The sequence below is a fragment of the Dacryopinax primogenitus genome, assembly GCF_000292625.1.
Source record: "Dacryopinax primogenitus strain DJM-731 SS1 chromosome Unknown DACRYscaffold_7, whole genome shotgun sequence".
NCBI lineage: Eukaryota > Fungi > Basidiomycota > Dacrymycetes > Dacrymycetales > Dacrymycetaceae > Dacryopinax > Dacryopinax primogenitus.
Window position 1 is genome coordinate 327,159 of NW_024467204.1, and position 23,894 is coordinate 351,052.

At 54.6% G+C, this 23,894-nt stretch overlaps 9 protein-coding genes across 9 annotated transcripts; 6 read left to right on the forward strand and 3 right to left on the reverse strand.

Moving 5' to 3' along the window:
• Window positions 1-13: 13 nt before the first annotated feature.
• DACRYDRAFT_115656 (subunit of DNA dependent RNA-polymerase) lies at window positions 14-5,682 on the reverse strand (the record flags this gene model as incomplete). The annotated part of the gene is made up of 8 exons (XM_040770049.1): window positions 5,451-5,682; window positions 5,232-5,391; window positions 4,808-5,181; window positions 3,917-4,754; window positions 3,365-3,866; window positions 3,007-3,305; window positions 1,586-2,955; window positions 14-1,535 (listed from the first exon to the last, which is right to left on the reverse strand). Exons 1-8 carry the CDS (start codon window positions 5,633-5,635, stop codon window positions 14-16), a joined length of 5,250 nt encoding a protein of 1,749 aa, XP_040629516.1. The 5' UTR covers window positions 5,636-5,682.
• A 511-nt stretch (window positions 5,683-6,193) lies between these two features.
• On the forward strand, window positions 6,194-7,239 carry DACRYDRAFT_78471 (kinase-like protein; the record flags this gene model as incomplete). Its single annotated transcript, XM_040776344.1, has 3 exons — window positions 6,194-6,323; window positions 6,384-6,709; window positions 6,766-7,239. Coding segments are annotated over 3 exons (930 nt in total), but the record flags the coding sequence as incomplete, so codon positions are not given.
• Window positions 7,240-10,218: 2,979 nt separating this feature from the next.
• DACRYDRAFT_21665 (uncharacterized protein) lies at window positions 10,219-10,666 on the forward strand. The gene has a single exon (XM_040772488.1). The coding sequence runs from the start codon at window positions 10,276-10,278 to the stop codon at window positions 10,561-10,563; it is 288 nt and encodes a 95-aa protein (XP_040629518.1). The 5' UTR covers window positions 10,219-10,275; the 3' UTR covers window positions 10,564-10,666.
• A 286-nt stretch (window positions 10,667-10,952) lies between these two features.
• DACRYDRAFT_78475 (carboxypeptidase C) lies at window positions 10,953-12,868 on the reverse strand (the record flags this gene model as incomplete). Its single annotated transcript, XM_040776345.1, has 4 exons — window positions 10,953-11,804; window positions 11,857-12,147; window positions 12,197-12,520; window positions 12,576-12,868. The coding sequence occupies 4 exons, from the start codon at window positions 12,866-12,868 to the stop codon at window positions 11,144-11,146; spliced, it is 1,569 nt and encodes a 522-aa protein (XP_040629519.1). The 3' UTR covers window positions 10,953-11,143.
• Window positions 12,869-13,124: 256 nt separating this feature from the next.
• DACRYDRAFT_21666 (uncharacterized protein) lies at window positions 13,125-14,546 on the reverse strand. The gene has a single exon (XM_040772489.1). The coding sequence runs from the start codon at window positions 14,085-14,087 to the stop codon at window positions 13,230-13,232; it is 858 nt and encodes a 285-aa protein (XP_040629520.1). The 5' UTR covers window positions 14,088-14,546; the 3' UTR covers window positions 13,125-13,229.
• A 182-nt stretch (window positions 14,547-14,728) lies between these two features.
• DACRYDRAFT_21667 (NIPSNAP-domain-containing protein) lies at window positions 14,729-16,618 on the forward strand. Its single transcript, XM_040772490.1, has 9 exons — window positions 14,729-14,843; window positions 14,897-14,999; window positions 15,049-15,094; window positions 15,162-15,256; window positions 15,320-15,387; window positions 15,455-15,627; window positions 15,677-15,778; window positions 15,838-16,471; window positions 16,519-16,618. The coding sequence occupies exons 1-8, from the start codon at window positions 14,766-14,768 to the stop codon at window positions 15,977-15,979; spliced, it is 807 nt and encodes a 268-aa protein (XP_040629521.1). The 5' UTR covers window positions 14,729-14,765; the 3' UTR covers window positions 15,980-16,471; window positions 16,519-16,618.
• Window positions 16,619-18,810: 2,192 nt separating this feature from the next.
• Window positions 18,811-19,230, forward strand: DACRYDRAFT_15295 (uncharacterized protein; the record flags this gene model as incomplete). Its single annotated transcript, XM_040771095.1, has 2 exons — window positions 18,811-19,067; window positions 19,119-19,230. The coding sequence occupies 2 exons, from the start codon at window positions 18,811-18,813 to the stop codon at window positions 19,228-19,230; spliced, it is 369 nt and encodes a 122-aa protein (XP_040629522.1).
• Window positions 19,231-20,217: 987 nt separating this feature from the next.
• On the forward strand, window positions 20,218-22,973 carry DACRYDRAFT_99707 (uncharacterized protein). Its single transcript, XM_040777615.1, has 3 exons — window positions 20,218-20,683; window positions 20,749-21,287; window positions 21,347-22,973. The coding sequence occupies exons 2-3, from the start codon at window positions 20,868-20,870 to the stop codon at window positions 22,868-22,870; spliced, it is 1,944 nt and encodes a 647-aa protein (XP_040629523.1). The 5' UTR covers window positions 20,218-20,683; window positions 20,749-20,867; the 3' UTR covers window positions 22,871-22,973.
• Window positions 22,974-23,272: 299 nt separating this feature from the next.
• On the forward strand, window positions 23,273-23,822 carry DACRYDRAFT_51011 (thioredoxin-like protein; the record flags this gene model as incomplete). The annotated part of the gene is made up of 4 exons (XM_040775023.1): window positions 23,273-23,398; window positions 23,457-23,548; window positions 23,609-23,684; window positions 23,745-23,822. 4 exons carry the CDS (start codon window positions 23,273-23,275, stop codon window positions 23,820-23,822), a joined length of 372 nt encoding a protein of 123 aa, XP_040629524.1.
• Window positions 23,823-23,894: the final 72 nt, after the last annotated feature.

Consider the following 23,894-nt stretch of genomic DNA (forward strand, 5'->3'; position numbering starts at 1 on the left):
CGTGTAGTCTAGATCAAGCAACGGGAGCAACGATATCGAACCCTCCTGTACCGATGTTTGACGGTTTCCCGATGACGATCGTCCCCGACGGAGAGCTGAGATCGTCAAAGTCACCGTAGAGCGTCGCGTCGGACAAGAAGGACGCCGTGGTCTCGTAAGACGCCTTAAGTAGGGGAGAACTGCTCGTCGCGATCCCAGACCGGTTAAACGGCTTGTACCCGCCGTCAAAGGTCATATAGTCCGCTATCAACCGGAGATGCCGGAAGTTTACCTCGATACCATATGTCGAGAAAACGGCCCTGATCTCCTGGACGATCGCGAACCGCGCTGCTTCGACGCCGTAATGCTGGAGAACGGCGTTGATATCGTTCGAGTAGATCAGATCGGGATCGACGCTGTCGTCCAGGATCTGCCAGAGGGCGGGGAAGTTACACCCATTTGTCATGAGCTGGATCTGGGAGAGGTCGACTTTTGTCTCTGCTTCCCCGGCGATGGTCTGGATGTTCCGCTTGGTTGCGTCGGCCGCGACGACAAAACAGTTCTGCAGTCCAGGGATCTCCCGCACAACACTGTTCGCACAGCAGCGCTCGATTAGCCCGACTAGGAGGAGCTTGGGCGCGCTGAGGGGGAATTGGAGGTCCAGCTCACACCAGATCCCTTTCTTGAAATTGAACCTGGTAGCCTGGGGTACCGTCTCGAGGAAAAGGTCACGCATCTCCTCTGTCTGAGCATCCAGAAGGACTTCTTGGGCGATCTCGTCTGGGTTGGCACGAGATAGAGTATTCTCGTCGTCCTCATCATCGTCAGCTATCTCAGCGTCGATAGCGGCGTCGTCGAACATCCCCTCGTCGTCAGACTGATCACTCCGTTCGTCATCGTATGTTGCCTGCTGCCGCATCTGTACCGCACGCTTCTCATCGTCGTTGTCCCCATCTCCATCGGACATTGCGTCTTCATTGATGTTGCGGGCCGCAGGTCGAGGTTCAGCATCATCCTCGTCCTGATCTCCACCGGCAGGAGCGTCATCGTCGACGGGAGCTTTGCCCTTTCCAATTCCGCTTGCTTGTCCCTTGAAGTCGGCATTGATCTTCTTCAGCTCAGCAGCAATCTCCCTTTTCAGCACAAGTGCGAAATTCGTTCCTAACGCGGCCAAAACCTGTCTTGGCGATACGTTGTGCTCTTCCTTGTACTCTTCTTTGGAGAAGAAGTCGAGCGTTACGGTGTAGCTCTTATGACGCGAGAGGGACCCAGGAACGTTAGCGGTTTCAATACGCTCCTTTACCGTGATCTTATGCACAAGATCAGCGAGAGTCACTCGGCTGATAGCTTGGCACAATTTTTGAGCCTTAGCGGCTACTTGTTCCGTAGGTGAATCGGACGCCTTCATCACAATTGTCATCGTTGGCGTCTTCGGCTTAGTGGATGCGGTCATGACGATTTCTCGTAAACGAGGGATTCCGAGGGTCACGTTAGCGGCACCGTGGCCGGCAAAATGAAACGTGTTAAGCGTCATTTGAGTTGATGGTTCTCCAATACTAATGAGGACATCAGTGAGTCATCCAGCTATCTCTAGACAAGGACATACCATTGAGCCGCGAGAAGTCCGACGGCTTCACCTGGCTCCACCAAACTGCGCATATACCGCACATTCATGAGAGATCTGAACGCGGCGGCTGGCATACCGGACTTGCCCTCGGCCTTCTTCTTTTTGATCAGGCCGCGCGGGTTCTTCTCGATATAGGTCTCCACTTCTCGAGCGAAGGCTTCTGAAGTAGCGCCCAAGAAGCGGCTGGGTGAATATTTTGCCAGCACTGGCGTGTGTTTGCCAGGCTTCTTAAGCGCCTTTTTCATATGACTGAGCGCAGTCTCGACGTCGAGCTTATTCCAAACATCCTTGGGATTGAAGTTATTGACGTATGATTCCAAATTCTGGACCGCAAAGTCGAACTGAGTCAATTGTGCCTGTTTGATGACATCCAGGGCGTCTCCCCCATACTGGAACTGAAGGACAGAATTGTCACTTGACCGGACGGTGTGATCGTAATGAACTCGGGCGCCTTCCAGATGTTTTATGAGACAGCGTTGCAGATATCCAGAGCGACTCGTCTTGACGGCAGTATCAATAAGCCCCTCGCGGCCTGCCATGCAATGGAAATAGAACTCCTGGGGTCGGAGACCCGTCAGGAATCGACTCCCGACATAACCGCCCGCCTCGGCAGAAGTCTCAAACGGCTGGAACGACGGCAGAGTCTTTCCGCTGATCATGACCGGCGGTCTGCGACCTTCGAGGTCCTGCTGACCTAGCGAAGACGAGATTTGCCGAGCATTGACCGGTTTTCCTTTCGCTCCGGCCATGATCATCGCTTGCATGTGATTAACCGGAAAAGGTCGAACGAGTCCGCCCGGAAGACATGCCTTTTCGATCTCCACTGTGAGCTGATTGAGCTCCCCACGGTAAGTCATATCCAATCCGGCCATCTTGACCTCGTCTCGGAGAATTGAACTGATGCGGTCCTTCACCTGCTCGGCAGCCTCTCTAGTTTCAAGTTGGGCGAGATCTGGGAAGTTGCTGACGGCAGCTTTGAGACCGAGAGACTGACCACTCTCCATAAGCTTCTTGCGTTTCTCTTCACCCTCAGGAGACAGCAGAAGATCGTCCATGCGACATGTAAAGGCTCGATGCTGCAAGAACTTCGTGAACAGCCGACCCCAGATGCTGATGAGTTTGCCAGCAGTTTCAGGGCCGTAAAGCTCATATACCGAGTGAGTGATTCCGTGTGCCGATGCACCAATCTGGGCTTTATCGATCACACCGGTGATGAGTTCACCATCCATGACGAGGACAACGCCTTCTTCAGAGTCTTTTCGCCACATGTTGCCACCAATCTTGGCTTTAGCCTGGAGGTTGAGACCCTCGGCCCGAGCAGGAGTGATGTTCTTAAGGATTGTGCTGATCTGCGAAAGCATCAATGTCAGCATGCTTGAGGTTCGGTCACGTATACTCACAATCTGCTTTCCGGTCCACAACGGTCTTGGCTTCCATATCGTCGGTGGCACCGTCAAGACAATCCCCCCGCCTGTATAGTTATTCTCCGGTCTCAGGGCACCATAAATGATCTGCTGGTATTCTTCACGCGTAAAGAACGTGTCCTGCGCGGTCATAAAGAATGCGGAGACAACGTGATCTTGGATGAGACCGCGCAGAGGCTCCCCAGTCTTAGGAACGAGGTACTGATTATCTGTGTTCGCGATACTCATCGCTTCCGCACGAGCAATATGATTCTGCGCAAAGTGGATGTTCATTTCTGCCACACCGTCAGCTCCCTGATTCATCAATATGCAAGAAGAGGAAGAGGAAACGTACCATCACCGTCGAAGTCCGCATTATAGCTCTCGCAATTTGCGTAATGAAGCCTAATTGTCTTCTCTCCTTTAAGCACCTTCGCCCGATGCGCCATGATACTCGGCTTATGCAGTGTTGGCTGCCTGTTAAGGAGCAGGTAGTCCCCATCCCTGAGATGCCTATACACTTTCTTGTTCACCCATCCAGAACGTATCATCCCCTGCCCTTCGCCACCTCGCCCAGGCATAGCAGTTTGAAGCGTAGCAGCAACGGCAGCTCTCTGCGAGTCCGAGAGCTTGTCGAGCGACTGCCTGCTCCCATCCTCGTATTCGACCATCGTCGCTCCAGGGTACTTGCGCGGACCGTTCTCCACTAGCTGCTGGAGCTCGGTGAGGTTTTGTGCGGTGACGGGCTCAGCAAATGTGAGTTTGCGCGCGAAGACGGGAGGGATGCCGATCTCGGAGGTCTCGATGTTCACATCGGGGGAGATGACAGAGCGCGCGGCATAGTTGACTCGTTTTCCCTGACATACATCATCAGCACCATCCCACCTCGGAAGGAGAATAGACCTACCATCATGTTCATCCTGAACAGCCCCTCCTTCTTTTCCAACCTCTGCTTGACACCCTCAGGCGGCTTCTTCCCCTGCCTCACAGGCTGGGGGTTCTTCCCGCTATCCATGAACGAGTTCACGTCCACCTGGAGCTGCACCAACCGCTCAAACAGCACCGCCAAGAGTTTGTCTGTCTCCTCCGGCCCAGCAGCGCTGCCTTTCCGAGTTATCTCAGCAAGCTGGACGTTCACGTCCCGTATACGGTAAGAAGTGGCAAGGACGCGGGCAAGGAGCTCGTTTTGGGGGTGCTCGAATAGTTGCTCACCCATCTTTGCGGGTGGGCGGAATCGCGTAGGAGGAACAGGGAGGACGCTGAGGAAAAATATGTCCGCGTTGGCTTGGACTAGGCCGGTGTGGGAATGGACGAGGGCATACGGACCGTGTCGGCCGTAAAGGAGGGAAGTTAAAGTGACCTCTTTCTGGAAGAGGAGGCGGAGGTGGGCGCGCACCTCGGACGCGGAGAGGACGCGTTCTGACCGACCACGGGAGGTCTTGAGGGTGCCGTTGGCGGCTTTGGGTAGCTGCTCTTCGACGGCCTCCATAGGGTCGTCGTCGTCGTCAGGGGTCTCTGGGCCGCTGGACTCCTCACTCTCGGACCCGTCCGCATCCCGCATCTCTACGTCTCCGGTGCCTTGGCTGTTGGCCGCTGCACGTGCACGCTCGCTCTCTAGTTTAGGCTGGGTGATATGCACATCTTCGATCGTGCGCCCGGTCTGGTCGTGTATGTCCTGCTGTTTTTTCGTCAGAGCATACATGATGATCTTCGTATGCCCTTCTTTGCGGAACGTGTTTGCAAACCTATGCATCAGATTCAGGCGCCGCGATATCAAATACAAGGGAATCAGACGCACGCTCCGCAGGAGGAACACTTCTTAACAGTCGCCTCCTTCCACCACTGTGCGATGACTGCCTTCCGAGCCTGGAAGACCAGATTATCCTTATACCGATCCCTCTGCAGTCGCTCGTCCTCTCTGCCCTTTGCTGCCTCTTTCAAAGTGAGCATGACGAACACGTTAAGCCTGTTGATCAGCTCCACTTGGGACTCTTGCACTGCGTCCTCGGCCTCGGAGTCGGATGCGTCGGAGTCGGCATTAGCCAGAGACTGCGGCTTGGAGGGAGAGCCTGCGTCGCCCTTTTTAACAAGGGGGCAGAAATCGTCTACCGCTAGGGAGGCTTTGAGCAACCCGTGCTCGAGGAGGCGGAGTTTGGCGGCGCATCTCGCAACCTGGGCTATATATTAGAATTGATATGCTCGGGAAGAACAGGGCGACGCACCGTTATTCGCGAGACCTTGAACTTGTGGCAATATAGACAGCACGTCCGTAGGAGTGTGTAACAAGGGATCATAAAGAGAGGATGATACACAGGAGAGGGGAGCTCGATGTGGCCGTAATGGCCCGGGCAGGTGAAATATGTCAGACGGCAGGTCGCACATCTATCGAGTTGTCAACCTGTTAAACCGTTTATCAACTTCTGAAGGGGAGAATAACGCACATGTCGTTCTTCCCTGACGGCCCCAGTGCAGGGTCATACAACCCTCCAATAGTTGGCCGGTTGAGGTCATCCAGCAATATTGGATTCGTGAGCTGTTTGACGGATATTCGGCGTACGTCGTCTGTTGAGAGAAAAGAGAATGAGAGAGATGCAACGGTAGAGGGGAGAGGATGGGCGATGTCCATTGTGTATGTTCTGCTCTCGTTGAGGCAGAACGCCCTTTTAATGTCCGACAGTCAATAACGTCGATGGTATCCCTTTCAAAGTGGCGATCCCAAAAATCTCAGCTCAGAACCCTGATCATCCTCTTACATAAGCACAAAGAAACTATCCCTTTGCGGAGGTATTTGTTCAAATATAGGAATGGTGTGGCTGGGCCAATCAGGGTCCGCTGGGGCGTCACCAACAGGAACATTCATTCCGCGTGTGAGGGTAACGGCACAGCGGTCAGGCAACCATCTGCTGCACAAGTGCTACCAACATCCAGCGCTCAACTCTTCCTCAATTTTGTCTGCGGAATTGCGCACTGTGACTCTTCTATTACCTGGCTACTGATTTACTTTGGCTAAATACCCATTTCTTGTGCTATAACTCTCGTCTTGTTTACTTCTTACTCCACTTGTCGCGAACTGGTCCCTGACACGATGTTGAACGTCCAACCGCAAATCTACGCCCCTCGCACGGGGCCCCAATCCTTTCCCGTAGCGGGAATGCCATTCCAATTCCCTCAAGCGGCGATAGGGATGGTGCCCACCATACCTGTGGCTGTTGTTCACCCGCGTGTGCCACTCGCCCACCAGGGCACGCTCCAGGCAGGCCAACGACTCAAGATAGGGGAGTACGAAGTAGTTGTAGAACGGTATCTTGCTGAGGGTGTGTTTCGGTTTCTATTTCTATTCCTCAGCTGAAATCATCTTTCTTGATGCGGAATAGGTGGATACGCACACGTCTACTTGGTCAACACCTCATCCCCTATAAAAGGCGAAACGCGACACGTACTGAAGCGTATCGCATGCGCCTCCGATGAACACCTACGCGAAGTCGGCATGGAAGTACAAGTGATGAAACTCCTCCGTGGACATCCTAACATTGTACAACTGCATTCGGCCACCTCCGAGCCCCAGGCGGATGGGAGCAGCGTGGTTCTCATACTGATGGAGTTCTGTGCTGGAGGAGGGATCATTGATTATATGAATCGGAGATTGAGGGAGAGGTTGACGGAACAGGAGATTCTGCAGATATTTGTGGATGTTTGTGAGGTACGTGGCTGCGTTCACAAGTGAAGAATGGAACTAACACTCTGCCCCTCGTCCAGGGCGTCGCCAGCATGCACGCGCTCAAGCCTCCGCTCCTGCACCGCGACCTGAAAATCGAAAACATCCTCCAATCCTCATCAACACTATATAAACTCTGCGACTTCGGCTCCGCCGCAGCCGTCTCCGCGCCTCCGACCAACCTAGTCCAGATGCGCCTGCTCGAAGCGGACGTAAATAAGCACACGACCCTGCAGTATCGCGCACCGGAGATGGTAGATGTCACCCAGCGCCGGCCGATCGATACCAAGTCCGACGTTTGGGCGCTTGGTGTCCTCCTCTACAAGCTTTGCTATTATACTACCCCGTTTGAGGCGCACGGGCCGGTTGCGATCCTCACTGCCAGCTACAAGATTCCGAGCTATCCAGTGTATTCTCAGGAGATGAATGGGCTTATCGGGCGCATGCTGCAGGAGAGAGGGGCCAATAGGCCTAGCGTGTTTGAGCTTCTTGAAGAGGTGCATAGGATGCAGGGCACGAGAAGTCAGTTCCATTATGTGCGTTGTTCCTACCACATTCCGCGAAAGGCGCTAACGCATACATTTGCACGTATTCAGAACATATCCGCTCCTCCTCCTCTCTCGCCCACAAAACCACTCAAAACCGCCGCCCTCCGGTCTGCCCCCCTCTCCTCATCCCTCACCGCCGCCATCACAGCCCGAGACCAGATCCTCTCCTCCCTAACCCCCTTGGATTCGCTCCGAACACACATCTCCGGCCCTGGAGCGCGGAGCAGTCCCGCCACGGGTAGAAATGGGGGAAACATATTAGGAGACACTCAGCAGGCAGAGAGAAGCAGGCAAGCGGGCTTGAGAGCAGCCATGCGCGGTCCGGGAGGGGAGGGGAAGATCTCACCTGCGTTCACACCGGCTACGACCTCACCTGCATCACAGCATCCTCAACTACCGTTCGGTGAAGGACAGCACAAGCCAGCGGTGGCTACCAAACCCAGTTACGTATCCACCAGGATCGGCCAACTTGGTCAAGCAGCCGGCGGGATGACCCCTCTCACCTCCCCACCAGCTCAAGAACGGCCTTCCCCAGCTCCGAAACCCTCTCTAGCACCAAAACCAGCCGTTCGCCTCAGTTCCATCGCTGTTCCGTCCCCTTCTACCTCCTCTTCCCTAAGCCTCGTCTCTCCCCCTCCTTCCAGTACAGCCCCGCTCCTGCAGTCCCAACCTCGCACGCCAGCTTTCCGCTCCCCCCGGCAGGCACAGCAGGACCTCGAGCCCTTCTCATCTGCCGAAAATAGGTTCCCTTCTATCGATGAGCTCGACGCAGCCTTCTCCCCGCCCACTGCGGCCGCTGGGCGTAGCAAGCCTTTCCTGGACGTATCGCCTACCAAGACCACTCATGGGGAGACCAAAGGTGTAGAAACGCCGTGGCTTACGAAGAAGGGTGCATCCCCTACCAAGCTTGCTGCAGGTGGGCAAGTGCGCCTAGAACCCGTGTCCTCGAGATCGACAGGCGTGAGAGACACTTCAGTGCCCAAGGGCGGTATGCTTTCCCCTCCCTCGACGGCCACCGCACCGTCTCTTCCCACGCGACCAAGCATGGTAGGTAGGCCGGTGAGCGCTGAACCTGCAGTGGCTATTCGCTCTGTGCAACGAAAGCCAGCACCAACGCTCGCAGCGACCCCAGCCTCCAGAAACGACGTAGGAGCCAAAGCTGCCATGCCTGAGCGAACGAATCCGCCTATGAAGAAGCTTGAAGCAGACTTTGCTAAGCCACGGAAGAGGAAGTCGAAGCGCTCCTCCTCTGGTACTATTGCTGACGACGAACATGCGCCTCTGGCTCTGGGAGGACCGAAGCCACTGAACGAATCCAAGCCACCGGAGAAGAGACCGACGAAACCGAAAGACTGGCTTACTGGAAGCTTCGATGCGGATGATCCGACCCTCGCTGCACCGGCAGCCCCCAGCAAACCTAGTGTCGCTGCGAAACCGACAGAATTGAAGTCGAATAGCTCAACGGCTGCACCTGTATTGGCCCAACAAACCTCTGAAGCGTCCATGGCATCTCTAAGACAGTTTGTCCGGTCACCTGAGCCGGTAAAGGCGTCCCTTTCTTCGCCCACTGAGGCAGGGATGAGAAGAACCTCGCCGTTTAAACGACGCTCGGTGGCAGTGGCCCAGTCAGCAAGTAATCCCAGTGCTTCAGCTGGTCGTACTGACGGCGAACCGCCCAAGCTGCCCACACGTCCGCAATCAGGGGTGTTTTCGCCACCATCTCTCAAGGCCACAGATACGCCCATGGCGAACGAGAAGCCATCTTTCCTGCGCAATGTAGAGAAACCTGCGCCGGCCAGTACCAAAGTCGACACTTCGTATCGGAAACCACCACCTACTCTGACGGACAACTGGAGCCCGATCGAAATTCGGCATCGCCGGAAGGAGTCGTCAGACGACGACGGTGGCCCTGAGGATGCCAAAGGCGGGGCGATCCGGACCCTCAGGCGCCAGTTTGAGCAACCTAAGCCTGACCCGCCGAAGCCGGCTGGTCTAAAGCCTGTTGCAGGAAAGCCGGCGGTCTTGGCATTATCTAAGGAGCCAGATGTTTCGAAGACTAACGTGCCTGTAGCCCCCGATAGCCCTACAAAGATATTTGCCGCGCGCTTCCCCGATCTTGCAGGGCTTGACGCTCAGGCATCACATACTGAAGAGAAGCCACGGCGCTCCCCTCTCCCCTCCCCCAACATCATGGACGAAGCAAACGAGGAGATGTCAGCTGTTCCCGCGCGTCCTTCGTATTTCCTGAATCGAAACGGACAACAGTCGAACCCCGGTGCAACTCCCCCGTCAACTACATCGTCGTCAAGGCCAAGACCCCAGTCGATGTTCTTGTCCAGCTCAATGATGCAGACGATGGGCTCCTTACAGCCCCCACCAGACACATCGACTGTAGCTGCAGAGAGACGTTCGACCAGGAGAGGCTCAATATCTGACATGGTGTCAAAGTACGAGGCCCTCAATTCTTCGACCGTGTCAAAGCCTGCCCCGAAGTCGCCATCCAAGGAAAGCCTTCCGGCAGAGAAGATCACAGAGAACGTTCTCCCTCCCACCATTCTGCCCGCCGCAGTTTCGAAGAATCCCGCTTCCATATCATCTCTTACTCCTCTCCGTTCTGAGGCAACGACTGAAGTCACCAAGGAATCTGCTATCAGTTTACCAGCGTCCGGTGCAAATGCCGCTCTCGGCCGTCGTCGAACTCTAGCTAATACTTCCATCGGAGGTATCGGCAGCATACACGGCCCTCCCAAGGCTCATGTCGGTCTGCCCGGCCTGGCGAAATTGTCCTCTGTACCTGAGAGAGCTCCGTTGATGCCTCTGAGGCAAAATTCAGAGACGATTGGGGATTATAAACCCCGCGCTCTTCCTGGACTTGCAAAGCCTCCGTCTCCGACAAAACAGTCCTCGTTCCTCAGCACACCGACAAATTCCCCACAGCAAATCAAGCGAGTACCTTCCCCAGCACAAGCCGGATTGCCCATGAGACCGATATCTCCGATCGGAATGCCCCTACCTGCACCCAAGTCTGCTGCTGTTCCTGAACCCGCGCCTGTGATATTGCAACCTGTCGAGCTTTCCCCACCCACACCAAGCATTGTGTCACCAACACCACGCAGGGCTAACCCTTCCCCGGGGCCGCCGTCTGCGACATCCGATGGCGTGGATACGACCTTCCAGGGCGTGAACAAGCTGGTGGCCCAGTGGCAAAAGAGGGCAGAAGAGGGCACGCAGCCCGCGAAGAACAACGTCAACGTCGACAAGAAAGTGCCGGCATGGCAGAAGTTGCGTTAGGAGCGCCTTGCCTCGGAAGGCTCGCGTGGGTGACATTTTGTATGTACTATTTTGAAGGAGGCGTCACCAGGTGTTGCTTCATTGGAACGATTTCTAGACTTATGGGGGGAATTGAATTGGACTTGGCTAGAAGCAAGGCTATCCAGATCTGATCTGTAAAATGTCTCAGTGATGAAAGACCACATCAGTAAAGGCAATAGGTATATGCCGTTATGTACCCGTGGTCGCTTCTCCTGGGCAACCAAAGCATCTTAGGTGTCCTCAGAAAACTCTCCTCCATTTGTTCCACAGCCTGCTTCTTGCTCAAGAAGACCGTTTGAAGCGTGACTCGCTCCAGAGTCATAAGAACACTTGAAATGTGAAATACAGCCAGAAGTACACAACGTCTTGGATTTTGGCCCGGGCATGAAAAGCGTCACTACTGTACGTAGCTAAAAGTTGTTCGAAGCACAAGCTTCGTCCATTCAATCATCCCATACATGCACCAATATCTAGATAACTCCTGGTACCGCTCCCAGACAGCCCGCGACGGAATCCTCCACTAAAGCCACTAACTCCCAGCAGTCAAACTTGCCGCCGCTCACCAGCCCAAGAACGGGATCTCCTCCATGTCGACCTCCTTCACCGTCAAAGGGACATCAGAGATCCACCGCTCGAACATGTCTAGCGCCGCTTCTGGTTGGTCGTACGGTACCATATGTCCCGCTTCATAAATTTGGACATAGGCGAGGTTCCCCGCTCCCTTACCCCCAGCAGAGCGTACTTCTCCCACGATCTTCCCGCTGGGCAGGGCGTAGGGCTCATTGGTCTGGTTGCGGAATTCGGACGCGAAGGGGTTGTCGAGCGCTACGACCCACTCGAGGTTGCCAATCGCGTTGCACATAAAGTCGGCGTTGCCGGCGTAGATGAGCAAGCGAATTCCGTCTTCCAGTAGAGGAGGGAGAAGAGCGGCAGTATCGTGCATGCTATCGCCTTGAGAAAAGAAGGCACGGTTGACGTCGTTGTTGCAACCCTGGTAGCCGCGTTCCGTGTCCACGCCAAGCTCTATCTTGTTAGCTTCAGTATTGAGGAATGACTCGATCCAGGTCAGCTCCTTGTAGCAGAGGCTACCATCTTTCTCCCGGTCACAGGTGCGACGGACATCGTAGGGATTTAGGCCGAGGTTCTGGAAGGGGCCGTACATCTGGGACCAGCAGTAGATGCTGGCAGGCACACATGTCAGGCGGTTATTGTACTTGTAGCTGTATGACAGTCATCAGTCTCAATAGCAGACACAACAGGACGCATACATACCAGGACTCGATCAACCTCACGCAAGTAGGGATCTTGCTGTACAGCGCCTGACATTCTGGGCCGTCCTTCTCTAACACCGGGTATGGGCCATCACACGCGTATTCCGCCACAGCAGGGAACTGGATGAGAGGCGAAGTGAGACCATTTCCAATGAGTATAGACTTGAAGTTGAGCGCGTGGAGCTGTTTGGGTGCGAACGTCGCTGGGGAAGCGGCGATTTCCTTGTTGTGTGAGTGGATGACGTGTGCAAGGTTGGGAAGGTAGGTCCCGCCATAAGACTCGCCGGAGATACTATGTGCACGTCAGCTACATCACGCCCATATACTTAACTTTCACGCACTGGAATGGGACCTCCGAGTACTTCTTCCACCGAGTGACAAACATCTCCAAGAAAGTCCACACATCCTCCGCAGCCACCGGGCTCGTATTCACACCAGTCCCGTCGTCCGAGTAGGAGAACCCAACATTCACAGGCTGGTCAAGGAAGATAACGTTCGCGTTCTTGTTCCAGCTATAGGGGTTGAATGTCGTATTCTTCCCTTCGTCGGAGACCATGCAGGGGCCGAGCTCGAACAGGAGTCCGGTAATGGAGGAGCAGCCGGGGCCACCGTTGAGCCAGAGGACGAGCGGGTCTTCGCTCGGCTTCGAGCGAGATTCAAAGAACCTATATATACACGTGTCAGTACTTTCTACGGCGTAGTTCGAGTTGTGAGACGCACCAGAAGAACAAATGTTTTCCGTCACTGATATCGAGATACCCAGAGTACTGCTGTACAGTTGAATCGCACAACGTCGGCTCGGTGACCCGGATACTGTACTCGGGAAACTCGGGATGCGTCACGAACTCATAGGTGATGCCATTCTTCGATACCCACTCCCGGCCGTTCTCATACCATGTGTGCAACTTCTCGGGGAGGCTGGAGAGGGGGTTAGACGTCTTCGAGGAGGGGAAGACGAGTTGGTTGGGCAGGGCGAAGGCGAGAGGGAGGAAGGGGAGGAGGGAGAGCTTCATCCTGGTGGTAGATGGGAGGAAGGAGAGAGAGAAGGATAGGGACGCGCAATCACTTCGATGTTGCGAGAAACCAACGGTCGCTCTTGGCGGATCAACCAACCCGCCATAAGAGTATGACGCATGATAACGACCGCGCTTACGTCATATCGGAGCCGTAGTTTATCCGAACTAACACGATACAGAGGCTTGTCGATATAAAGTGCTACTTTGATACAAAACAAGTGAAAAGGAACATCTTGTATCTTGAATTCGGCATGTAAAGAAACGGCTATCACGCAAGGTAAGATACGTGTGTCTTCGATCCGTGCAATCGCAGTCGTAACAATAGTCAGGGTCATGGTGAAGGGAAGGAGGGGCAACTTCAGTCTTGCAGGTGGATATCGCCCATCCTCTCCCCCAACTCTTCCACATCCATTTCCTCAACCTGTCTATCCGGTATGTCCTCCACCCACGCGCCCCTCTCAGAAGAAGGGAGAAGTTCGTCCCCTCCCAAACTAATCACAGCTCCCCTCCGTGGTCTCCACGCAGCTGTCTTCCCATACGACGCTCCAAACACTCTTCTCGGAGCAACGGAATGCACGGCACTCCTCTTCGCTGATCCGAGGTGACGCGCCCGCTTCATCCCGTCCACGCTGGTGCGGAATGATGCGAGTCCTTTGAGCAGCGTAGCGCGATAAAGCTCTCCGTTCACCAGTTCTTCGCGCGATGGGCCGAGGTCGAGCTGCAGTCCTGATTCTCCTGCTCGGGGTCGATCCTGAGGCATATCCTCGGGGGAGCTTGCTGCAGGACGCTTAGCGAGCGTAGCGTGGAGATGTCGCACAAGCACCTCCGCGCTCTCCGCGATCCTGGACATATGCGCCAGCGCCAGGGGATTCAGTCGGATGGGAGGTGTTCGCATGCGTGCTGCAGAATGGCCATACGCGGTGTGTGTGGCTAGGAGAAGAGAAGGGGCGGTCATTGACCGAGTATGGGGAAGGATGGGGGTTGAGAGCGTGCGTGGCGTTTGTGGGCGTTGCGGCAGTTGGTAATCGTTTTCCCAGGATCGTGATTCGCCAGTGGACGCAGTACCAACCGCAGAAGAAGAAGGTGTGTACTGATCATAAGAGCTTGCACGACGCGGTCGCCGTACGCGCGGAAGAGCACCACCTAACGAGAGATGGAAGTTGTCCAACGGGCTCGGGACAGGAATGGGGGTGGGCATGACGAGTGCTGCTGACATTGGTTCGGTTTGATGGACGTGATTTGGGCGATCACGAATGGCTGAAGCTGGAGTTGTACAAGGCTGAGCGGTAATGTCGATGAGCAACGCAGCTCGAGAGCGCGATATATGCTCTTTTTCAATTCCTTCAATCTCGAAGCTCAATGGACCAAGCCCAATCCAATACCACACATGCAACTTCCTTTCCTGCAGACTGCAAGGCCTTCCAACTAATACAAACGGTACGTTTGAACGACGTTTGTGGCCGCTTTTGTTCGCCCCGGTGTTGTCCTCACGAGAAGCGGAGATAAGGTAGATTATTGTCCTTTTTTGTAGATGCGATTGATCGCTGCTGCTTGATGTTGGACGGTGAGCGTGGGTCGACGAGAGCTAGCAAGCGGAAGGGAGAAGATGGTCGTCAGAGAGGAGGCCAATTTCCCTTTCGCAGCATGCGCACTCCCGCAGGCTACGGGGAGCGCGTGATTCGACGGAGAGCATGACTCTGTCTCCTGAATCACGCTTACATAATCTTGCTGCGCCACTGAGGGAGGGGCGATGACATCACGAGGCTTGTGACTGCTCCCGTGTCCTCGTGAGCGATGAGCCGCGTTGCCATGTTGGGAGCATACACCTCCGCCTTGTGCATCATACCCACCCGATACCATCTGCATACCGGACAAAGCTAGAGGAAAGACAACGATGAGCCTGCTTGCTACCCTCCCTCGACGTGCGCTATCCCGCCCTTCTGCGCTCGCAACAAGGGGGATAACACTCGACGTGCGCCCCCTTCTTCCTTCTAACTCCCTTAGGTGCCTCACGCTGAATGACAGGCTATACTGCATGGATCTCCGGAGGCGAAGGCTGAGGGGGAAGTAGCGATCCTGCAGCATTCAAGGCTCGTTGCCAGAGGGAAGTACGTGCATGAACTGCTCAGTACGTCCTCTCCACCCAGGAGATGTAGGCACGACTGATGCGTGTACAGCGCACAGAGTCAAGCCGGAAGCGGTAGATGAGTATCGGACACATATGTGCGTTGATTTTATTTTTAAAAAATGGATTGGATGTAGCAGTGGCTGACATGCTGGGAATGTCAAGCGGCAAATATTTGACGGGCATTGCGAGCAACCCCGAGTTTCATGTGAAGCTGAGCGGGAGTTGGGAAAAGATTGTCGGAGAGCAGGATACTTTCGGTGCGTCTACACTTTGTCCCTGTGTAAGGGGGTTCTACGACGTTTGTTCTAATCCGCGTGTAGTACATATCCTGGAGTACGAGAACTATGCTGGGCATGACAAGTCGACCAAGCTTATCCGTGGCTCTGCTGTGCGTTTCTATTTCTCTTTCCGATCGCTTCGTATATCAAACAATAGCCCGCTAACATCTATTTCAGCTGCACAAGCATTTCAAGGAGAATGTCCTCCCCCACGTGAGGAGCCGCACCTCCCAGATCTGCCAGGAGTTTGCCTTCCTGCCCACGTCACCGCCCTTGACGAAGGGTGGGATATACGAGATGAGGAGCTACCAGCTTCGACCGGGGACGCTGCTGGAGTGGGAACATACTTGGTGCGTGTAGCTCACGCTGTTAAGGGAGCACCTGGCTCATACGAGGTAGGCGTCGCGGATTGGATGCGAGGAAGCATTTTGTCAAGCCTGTTGGCGCGTGGTTCTCTCAAGTCGGCCGGCTTCACCAAGTGTACCACATTTGGCAGTACGCGTACGTGTCTTTTCTGCTCTCCACTCAATTCCGTATTCTGACTGATATGGGTGTTCCAGGGATCTGAATGCTCGCAAGGAAGCTCGCGAGCAGGCGTGGCAGCTCGAGGGCTGGAGCGCAACAGTAAACCAAACGGCGAAACTAGCGACGTCGATGGACTCTGAGATCCTGATCCCGCTGCCTTTCAGCCCGCTCAAGTAAAGAATCTTTGTTAACGAGCCAATGTGTATAATACAACATCCGTGACTGTTTTGGAATCGAGTCGTCCTCACTGTTGCCTTCTCGACCATCCCTGAACCCCGACAACCTATCCATGTACGTGTCTCATCATCATCATTGTGTGGCAGTGTTCGGCATGTTCAGAAATAGGCTGACTCCTTGATTGTCGGGTGCGACGGCCTGGTCCATAATTGAACGCAACAGCGAGTGTGGGAATAATGATCTTTCCTTCGAGTCTTACTACTTTCCTCGTCTAACCTCTTTTTGTCGTCCGCGCCGGTGCTGCATTATACTTGGAAGTGAACTATTGGAATCTGGGCTGGACATCTTGATTGTTTAAACCTCGTGTTGTTGTGTTGCTGGCGACGACATAACCTCGAAAGGGCGTCTGACTGCGCGCTGTCCTCATCCAACTGCCAAAGACTTGAATGGACGCAGACTGGAAGCCCTACTTCCACCTGGGTCTGGACGGCGGTACGCCCCTCTCTCTCTCCTCACGCTTCCTCCTGACCCTCGCTCAGGAATCTTCCTCCTCCCCTTCATCCGCCTCTCCTCTCTCCCCTCCTTCCTCCTCGCTATCACCCTCACAGCCTGCATCTGCTACCTCGAGCGCTCGCTCACTTTCCTCCATTCGCACAATTATGTACCACCGACGTTTGAGAAGTTTGGAAGGAGGGGTGTAGCGGCATGGAGGGCGGGAATGTATGGCTTGCTGACGTTCTTGAGACTGTGAGTTTGTCTTCTGTCGTCAGCCTGTGTGTGATCTGATGCAGTTTGGTATAAAGGCTGTATATGCTTGTAGCGATGACCTTCCACCTTGGCATGCTCCTAGTTGTCGTTGTCTCCCTCTCGGTCTCCCAATATCTGATCGAGTACGGCGAGCTTGAACACCTTCCCTCGTACGTCTCGTATTTATCTTTCTTTACGCGATCTGACTTGTCCAAAGAAGACATATGGGTGCCTACGAACACGTCCCCACCCAAGAACTCACCCCCACGGTGGTACAAGGCTACCCTCCCGCCCCTCCCCCTCCAGCCCGGTACCACCCCTACGCCCGCACCCACGCTCACCAGCGCGGCACCCACCATGCACATCGGTCTGATGTGACCTACGCAGAAGTGGACGAAGCGATTGCCGAAGCCGAGGAGGGGGAAGACAGCGTTTATGGGCCGAGAGCGGAGGACTTGCATGCTGCTTGGCCTTATGTGCCTGATCCGGATGGGGAGAGGTGGAGACCGGATGTGCAACAGGCTCCGGTAGAGCAGGACGGAGAGGAGGACGAGGATAACATACCGCTCAGAGTGATGATGACCAAAGCTGGCAGGGGTCCTGGGCTGTGGGGTGACGAGGGGAGAGAAAGGGCAAGGGAGATCATGAGCGGTGGGACGACGCCGTAGTGCTTATGAGGTGTCTTGCTGTGTAGTGGTAGGTGGTGACATGGAAGGACTTGTGAAGAGGACTGTTGTTTTAGACACTATCTATTGATGGCATTTGCGGATTTCATAATTAGTGTAGGAACTGGTCGCTTTACGTCGAAGGTTACATGGGGTTTTGACAATTCGGATTAGTAGTAAAGGTGCACGTCACGCATCCTGGCCTGTCTCTGATAGACTGATTCTGCGCTCAGGCAGAGAATTATTCGTTGTACTAGGTGTGCCTTGGGAGGACTGAGCCGTGTGATAGGAGTCTAGTCTGAAAAAAAAAACGTTGTATTGCTCTTTCAGACAATATGCCATCTCATGCTGCCATGCGCCATACGACCATGAGCAGAAGGCGAGGTAATGAAATGATGGGTAATCGAAAGCAAATTACGTGTACTAAGACCCACGGGAGGGGAGCCGGCCCTAAACAATCCTCCGGATGTAAAAAGCAGAGGCCCGCTTCTCCCAGAGTGGGAAAAGCAGGCAGGAAAATATTTAGGGAGTGCCAACCTCGTAGAGACTGACAAACACCAAGCTCTCGGTGGGACAATGAGTCGCCGTGCAATGCCGAGTTCATGCCGCTATGAGCCCCGACGTGAAGGGGGCTTCATCCCCCAAGGTAAGTATGGGGTGTACGTGACGCGATAGCTAGGGCTTATATAGGGTCCCAAGTTGGGTGCACGGACCACTCTCGCACGGGCCACTTTCGTTTATCGAGGTCACGCCTCGCTCAGGGCCTGATACTCTGTCCATTGCTCAATCATTCGATTTAGTCTGATCTAGCTGTTATTACCTCGGAAAAATCATCTTCTGGCCGCGTGGGTGCTGACAAAATGCGACTGTTGACTCGGACCCAACCGACACGGCGATATTAAGAACGGATTGTTGAAAAACCGGCGAGTTCGGACTTGGTTGTGAACTCCTCCACTCCGACTTAGCGATTCCTTGGTCTTTATGAACACGCCTCGTGGGACTTCCCTTGTTGGTCTTGGCTCGGGGACAACGGTCAACTACGCAGGATGACTGTCTGGTGTATTGCCAACTTCCACTAATACGATATGCTCTCCTTTCAGCTGTTCAAGCGAGCTCGTGTTGAACATTCGCAGACTGAAGCAGACAAATTCGGGTGAACTGCGGCAAGATCGGTGATCTGAGTTCGCCTATTTGAGAGGGACGTTGGTCTCAGTTGCAGAGTACGAAGCATCGTCTTGTCAAAGTTAGTTGCTTTATCTCTGTATTCCACATCACAGTATCGCGTATGTTTCAATCTCGTTCATTTACTCGACAACCAGGTACTGAAACACTAACAGTCCGGTCCTGTCCACACTCGCGGCCGGTCTTTTGCCCGATAGCACCTATTACTGGCCAATCCAGACCGGCCCTCTCTCCGAGATGTTGAAGACCGAGCTCCCCAATCTCGGTATGAAAGAAGCACTTGCCGGCGCCTTCGGAGAGGGTGTCCGCACTTACTGGGTTGAGCTCCGCGAGGCGGGAACCGATTGGCGCAGGGATGTGACTAACGAGGAGCAAGATGTCGAGTTTCGCGAAGCAGGCGCTGACTGGCGCAAGCGTGATCTCGAGCTTCGTGAGGCCGGTGGGACCGCACCGATTGGTGCAGGGTTTGGACCGCCGAGATGCGAGACCTCGAGGTGCGTGGGACTGCATTGCCCCGGACTTAGGTTGCTAATTGGTCAACCCAGATCAAACGCGAAGCCGAGTCGCGCGAAGTGCTGGATTAGACATTCCGAACATGCACATTACTGTGCTGGCGCTGATTTCCGCGCTTCTGCGGCTGTGGTGTACCTGAAGTAGGAGTGTTCAACGGTAGGCGAGAATTTTCCGTGTTCAGAGTTAGGGTATTTCCCCATCCGCAGCATGATGGGATTGGTCGGCAGCTTGGTATGATCGCAGTGAAGACGAATGTATGAGAAAAGGCAACGAGGTTCGAAGCAAACGTTGGATTAGTTAGACCGAGCGAAACTCTGAAGGAGACTCGATTGCACAATCAATTAGCAAACCGAAGGGTCATTCCTTTGCTCCCCTCTCAATGACTGTCGTCTCAGAATGCGTGACGGAAAGCACGCCATCGCAGTTGTCAATGCAGCACACGTGCTGGTATAACAAAGTGCCCTCGCAAGTTCAGGGCGGCAGAATGGGTCCCCGGCACAAAGCAATTTCGAACAGACAAGAGCTCATGGAGAGGCAGCCATATTGATGGTTGGTGGCATCCAGGAAGCTCAAAGGTTTCGTAAGGCAGGGATGGAGACTATGGACCGTTTGATGGAAGTCTAGCCGCCTCGTGTTTTAGTTAAAGCCGTTAGAAACCCTCCAGGCTGATTCCAAATTCGGGAATGTGATGCCCCAGAGCAACGGTGATGGCTCGTTTGGATCACATGTCATCCGTGTGATATTCTCTGTGTGAGATGTCTGGCGAAGGCGAAAGTAGGGCGCAGTTCCATCGCTGACAATCGCCCGAAGTCGTTGTCATGTCCCTTGTAATCCAACCGTACGACCCTGAGTTCCTTGTCGACGACGACGAGCAAGACTTGACCGGATAAACCTCAATGATACGTTTCGTAGGTCCGAGACGGGGTGAGAAATGTGAGCGCTCGAGGATGACATGGTCGACAAGGAGACGCCCTGACGGTCGCGAGCCCCTTGCTTCCTTCGGCATGGGAAAGGACGGTATGAGCTGTGATTGGCTGGTTTGGTGCTTACTTAATAGGACCCTGACGTTCCTAGCTTCTGTCTGATTCGTCGTCCGGCGCTTCTTTCCCTTGTGCTCGTTTGCCAAGTTCTGCTGTATTCAATGCGGTCGCCGTCGCTGTTGCCTTCTCTCGGCGCCGGGTTGTCACAACTCACTCCTTCTGGGATTACAGAAGCATCGTTGTGAACCGCGTTGGGACGTGTCTGCGTGTCCGGGTGGCAACAACTGACGTCCACGCGCCGAGATGGTGATGATGAGACTGCATTTGCCTCTCTCTCAGCGTCAGCCTGATCAACACGCCACCCGGCCAGCTCCACCGGAATGCCGTGGCCGCGCTTGTAGGTGTGAAACGTACGATGCCGACCATGACGATGGATCGATTCACTTTAAATTTGCTTTGCGCGGATTTCGCCTGGTTGGATACCGTGTAGGCGCTGCCTCTTAAGCCCCTTGAGAGGGAGAGGAACGGCGCTCACCCCTCCCTCTCTCCGGTGAGGATCCTACGGCGCTCTTTCCTTCTATCTCCTTTCTCTCCTTCGTTACTCCCTCCCTTGTACGGTGAGCGCCTCCATCGTGTTGAGCCCCAGAGCAGAACTGATCACAGTCAATGCGCGCTCGAACAGCTGCAAGACGGCGCAAGCGCAGTGCGCTCCCACAAGACACAATCCACTCGTTCTCCGGACAGAACATCCCCCAATCATCAATCTCATCTAAGCGCCTCCTCACCTAACAATATCCCAAGATGGCCGCACGTCACTTCGCCCCACTCTTAGGACTCGCTGCGTCAGCCGCAGCGCAAATAATGGCTGGAACCTCACTTGTCCCAATGCCGGCTGCTACCGCTGTTTCATCTCTTCCGACAGACGCAGCAAATGGATACTCTCCGTCTAGCGCCTCGTCCTCTGCTCCAACGGCTGGGTCCGGCTCTGGTTCAGGTTCGGGCTCTGGGTATGGAGGGTCAGGTTATGGAGGTTCTGGAAACAACTGGAACGGCAACTCCGCTGCTCAACCGCAGGTCACTCAGCCCCCATCGATGGGCGGCTGGAACATGCCCAACGACCAAAGCCAGTACTCGTGGTTCACTCAAGGAGGTTACAGTAGCATGGCGTGTGGATACGGGTGGCAGAAGGATAACTCGGGGCGGTGTACATCTCAGAGCTGGGTGCGTTTGCTGCCTTTGGTTTTTAAAAAAAATTGAGCTGAGGTGTCTTGTGCATGCAGTGGGAATGGGAGGGCTGCTACGAGACCGTCATCATCAATGAGACGGAGCTCTGCTCAGCTGAAACAGTTACTTCGTGGGACGTTTCCACTCGCACCGAGACATGTACTGTCACAAGCACCGAGCACGACACCTCCATCGTCACCAACACTGCTACTGCGACCGTAACTGATGTCAAGACGTTGATAAACACCGTCACGGAGCACGACACCATGACCGTCACGTGGACAAGCACCAAGGTAGTCCCCACCACTGTGATCAACACCGTGACAAGCACCGACTTAATGACCAAGACTGTCACCTCGACGCAGACCGTTACCTACACGCAGCCGACGACAATCGTGCAGACCAAGGCATTCACCGAGCTCGTCACCGACGTGGTCACACAGACAGCTACCAAGACGCAAGACGTGTTCGTCACCCAGGCATTCACAGACCTTGTTACGGACGTCGTTACCCAGACCCAAACAGTGCTCGTTCCGACTACCAAGGTCTGGGTCAGCACGGAGGTCATCGACCAGACCCAGGTCTTGTACCACACCCTCACCGCCACGCAAACGGTGCAAGTTGTTCAGACAGCCGTTGTAACACAGGCCTTCACTGACGTGCGGACCGAGGTCGATACTCAGACGCTCACAGTCGACCATGTACAAGTCCAAACCCAGCTCGAGACCGCCACCGTGACCGCCACAGCCGTTGAAGCGGAACTCGTCACCCAGACGCTGCTCGCGACAACGGTTGTGCCCACGACAGTCGTCGAGACCCAAACGGTGTCTGTTGCAGCGGCCGCGGCAGCGCAGGCGGTCCAGACCGAAGTTGTTGTGTGCTTCGAGCAATGCTCTAGCCAGTGGTGGGGCAGCTCTAGCTGGTCATGGGACGGCTCTGGATCGAGCGGCAGCTCTAACACCTGGTCGCCCTCATCAAGCAACAACAACAACTACGGGTCGTCAAGCTCGTCCAGCTCCAGCTACGGGACAGGAAGCAGCGGCAGCAACAACTACGGCAGCGGCTCGTACAAGCGCTCCGACCCATCGTATGAATCCGGATCTCCCAGCTCTGGCTCATCATCCTCGTACGGCTCGGGCTCGTCTAACTCATGGTCCAACTACCCGCCGCCTTCCTCTTGGTCGTGGAACGGTTATGGCTGCACCGGTTCATCTTGCTGCTCTGCTCCTCCCGAAGTGATCACCTGCACGCTCAAGTGCCAGGCGGTGCAGCCTAGCACCAGCTGGTGGTCCGCCGGTTGCTCAGGGCCGGGGTGCAGTAGCCTACCGCCGGACATGCAATCCTGGGGCGGCAGCGGGTCGAGCAATAGCACCAACAGCTCCAGTAGCACGGGCGGCAGCGGTAGCGGTAGCTGGAACGGCTCAGGAGCCATCAGCAGCAACCCGAACGATGCCATGCCTCTGGCCGTGCCGATGGGCTTCTCCAACGCTGCTTGGGTCAATATCCCTCGTAGCAGCGATCTCGACGTTACGTCCGCCCCGGCCGCCAGGGCTAAGAGATCGTGGCGCTCACGGTCATAACCATCCTAGACTGTCCTCCCTCCCGTTTCCGTTCACTTATTCACGAACTGATGTTTCCTTCTGCCTGAGCCTTCCGGACCCTGACCCGAATTTCCTCTCAAACACGGACAAAAGTGTAGCCCTTCATGTTAATGAGGTGCATCTGTGAGAGCGCACTCACGTTGCGTTCCCTGAATATCCAGTTGTCACATAGATCTGTGTCTACATCGCATGGGCATGGCATGCTGCTTGAGCGTGAAATAATTTAGGACAACAGGGACATTGCATAGGCAAACTTTGGGGATGGATTCTAAGAAAGTCCGGAAAGGCATGACGTCATCGCTGCCAGCTTGGTCATCTGCGCCGTCTTGCACCTACGTTTCTCACTGCAACCAAATCAAACTTCTTATTGCATTCTGCACAATGCCACTACTATACACACCTTACCCCAAGGTTCTGAACTCCTTCTACGGGCCAGCTCCGCCGAAGCGACCATTCTTGATTTATTATGCCTCTATCGATCCCGCTACCGGACAGATGTGGTGCCCGGTTCGTATTCAGCACGCATTTTTTCTTCAGCAATGGAATCTCATTCGGACGATGACAGGATTGCCGTGCCGTTGAGAGTACTGTATCGGATATATTTGATGCTCCAGATGGACCGACAGGATTAATTATCTGGGTCGGCCAGCGCGCGGAGTATGCAGTTGCCATGCAACACCCCTTTCAGCGCTACACAGTTTCACAACGTTATTCTAGGTGGAAATATCCGGATAACCAGTACAGAAAAGAAGCAGGAATAACCGGGGTTCCGACCATTGTTAAGCTGAAAGATGTGTGTAGTTTGCTTGTTCCTGAACGTCCAAACGACGATGTGACTGATCTTCAACATCAGGGTAAAGAGGTAGCTCGTCTGGTAGAGAACGACATCCTCGATAAAGACAAGCTTGCGTCATTTTTTAAGAACGGCTGAAATGTCACAACACTCACTGGAATGAATGACCGTTATCGGACCGAATCTGGATCTCATGATTGAGTCATGAGC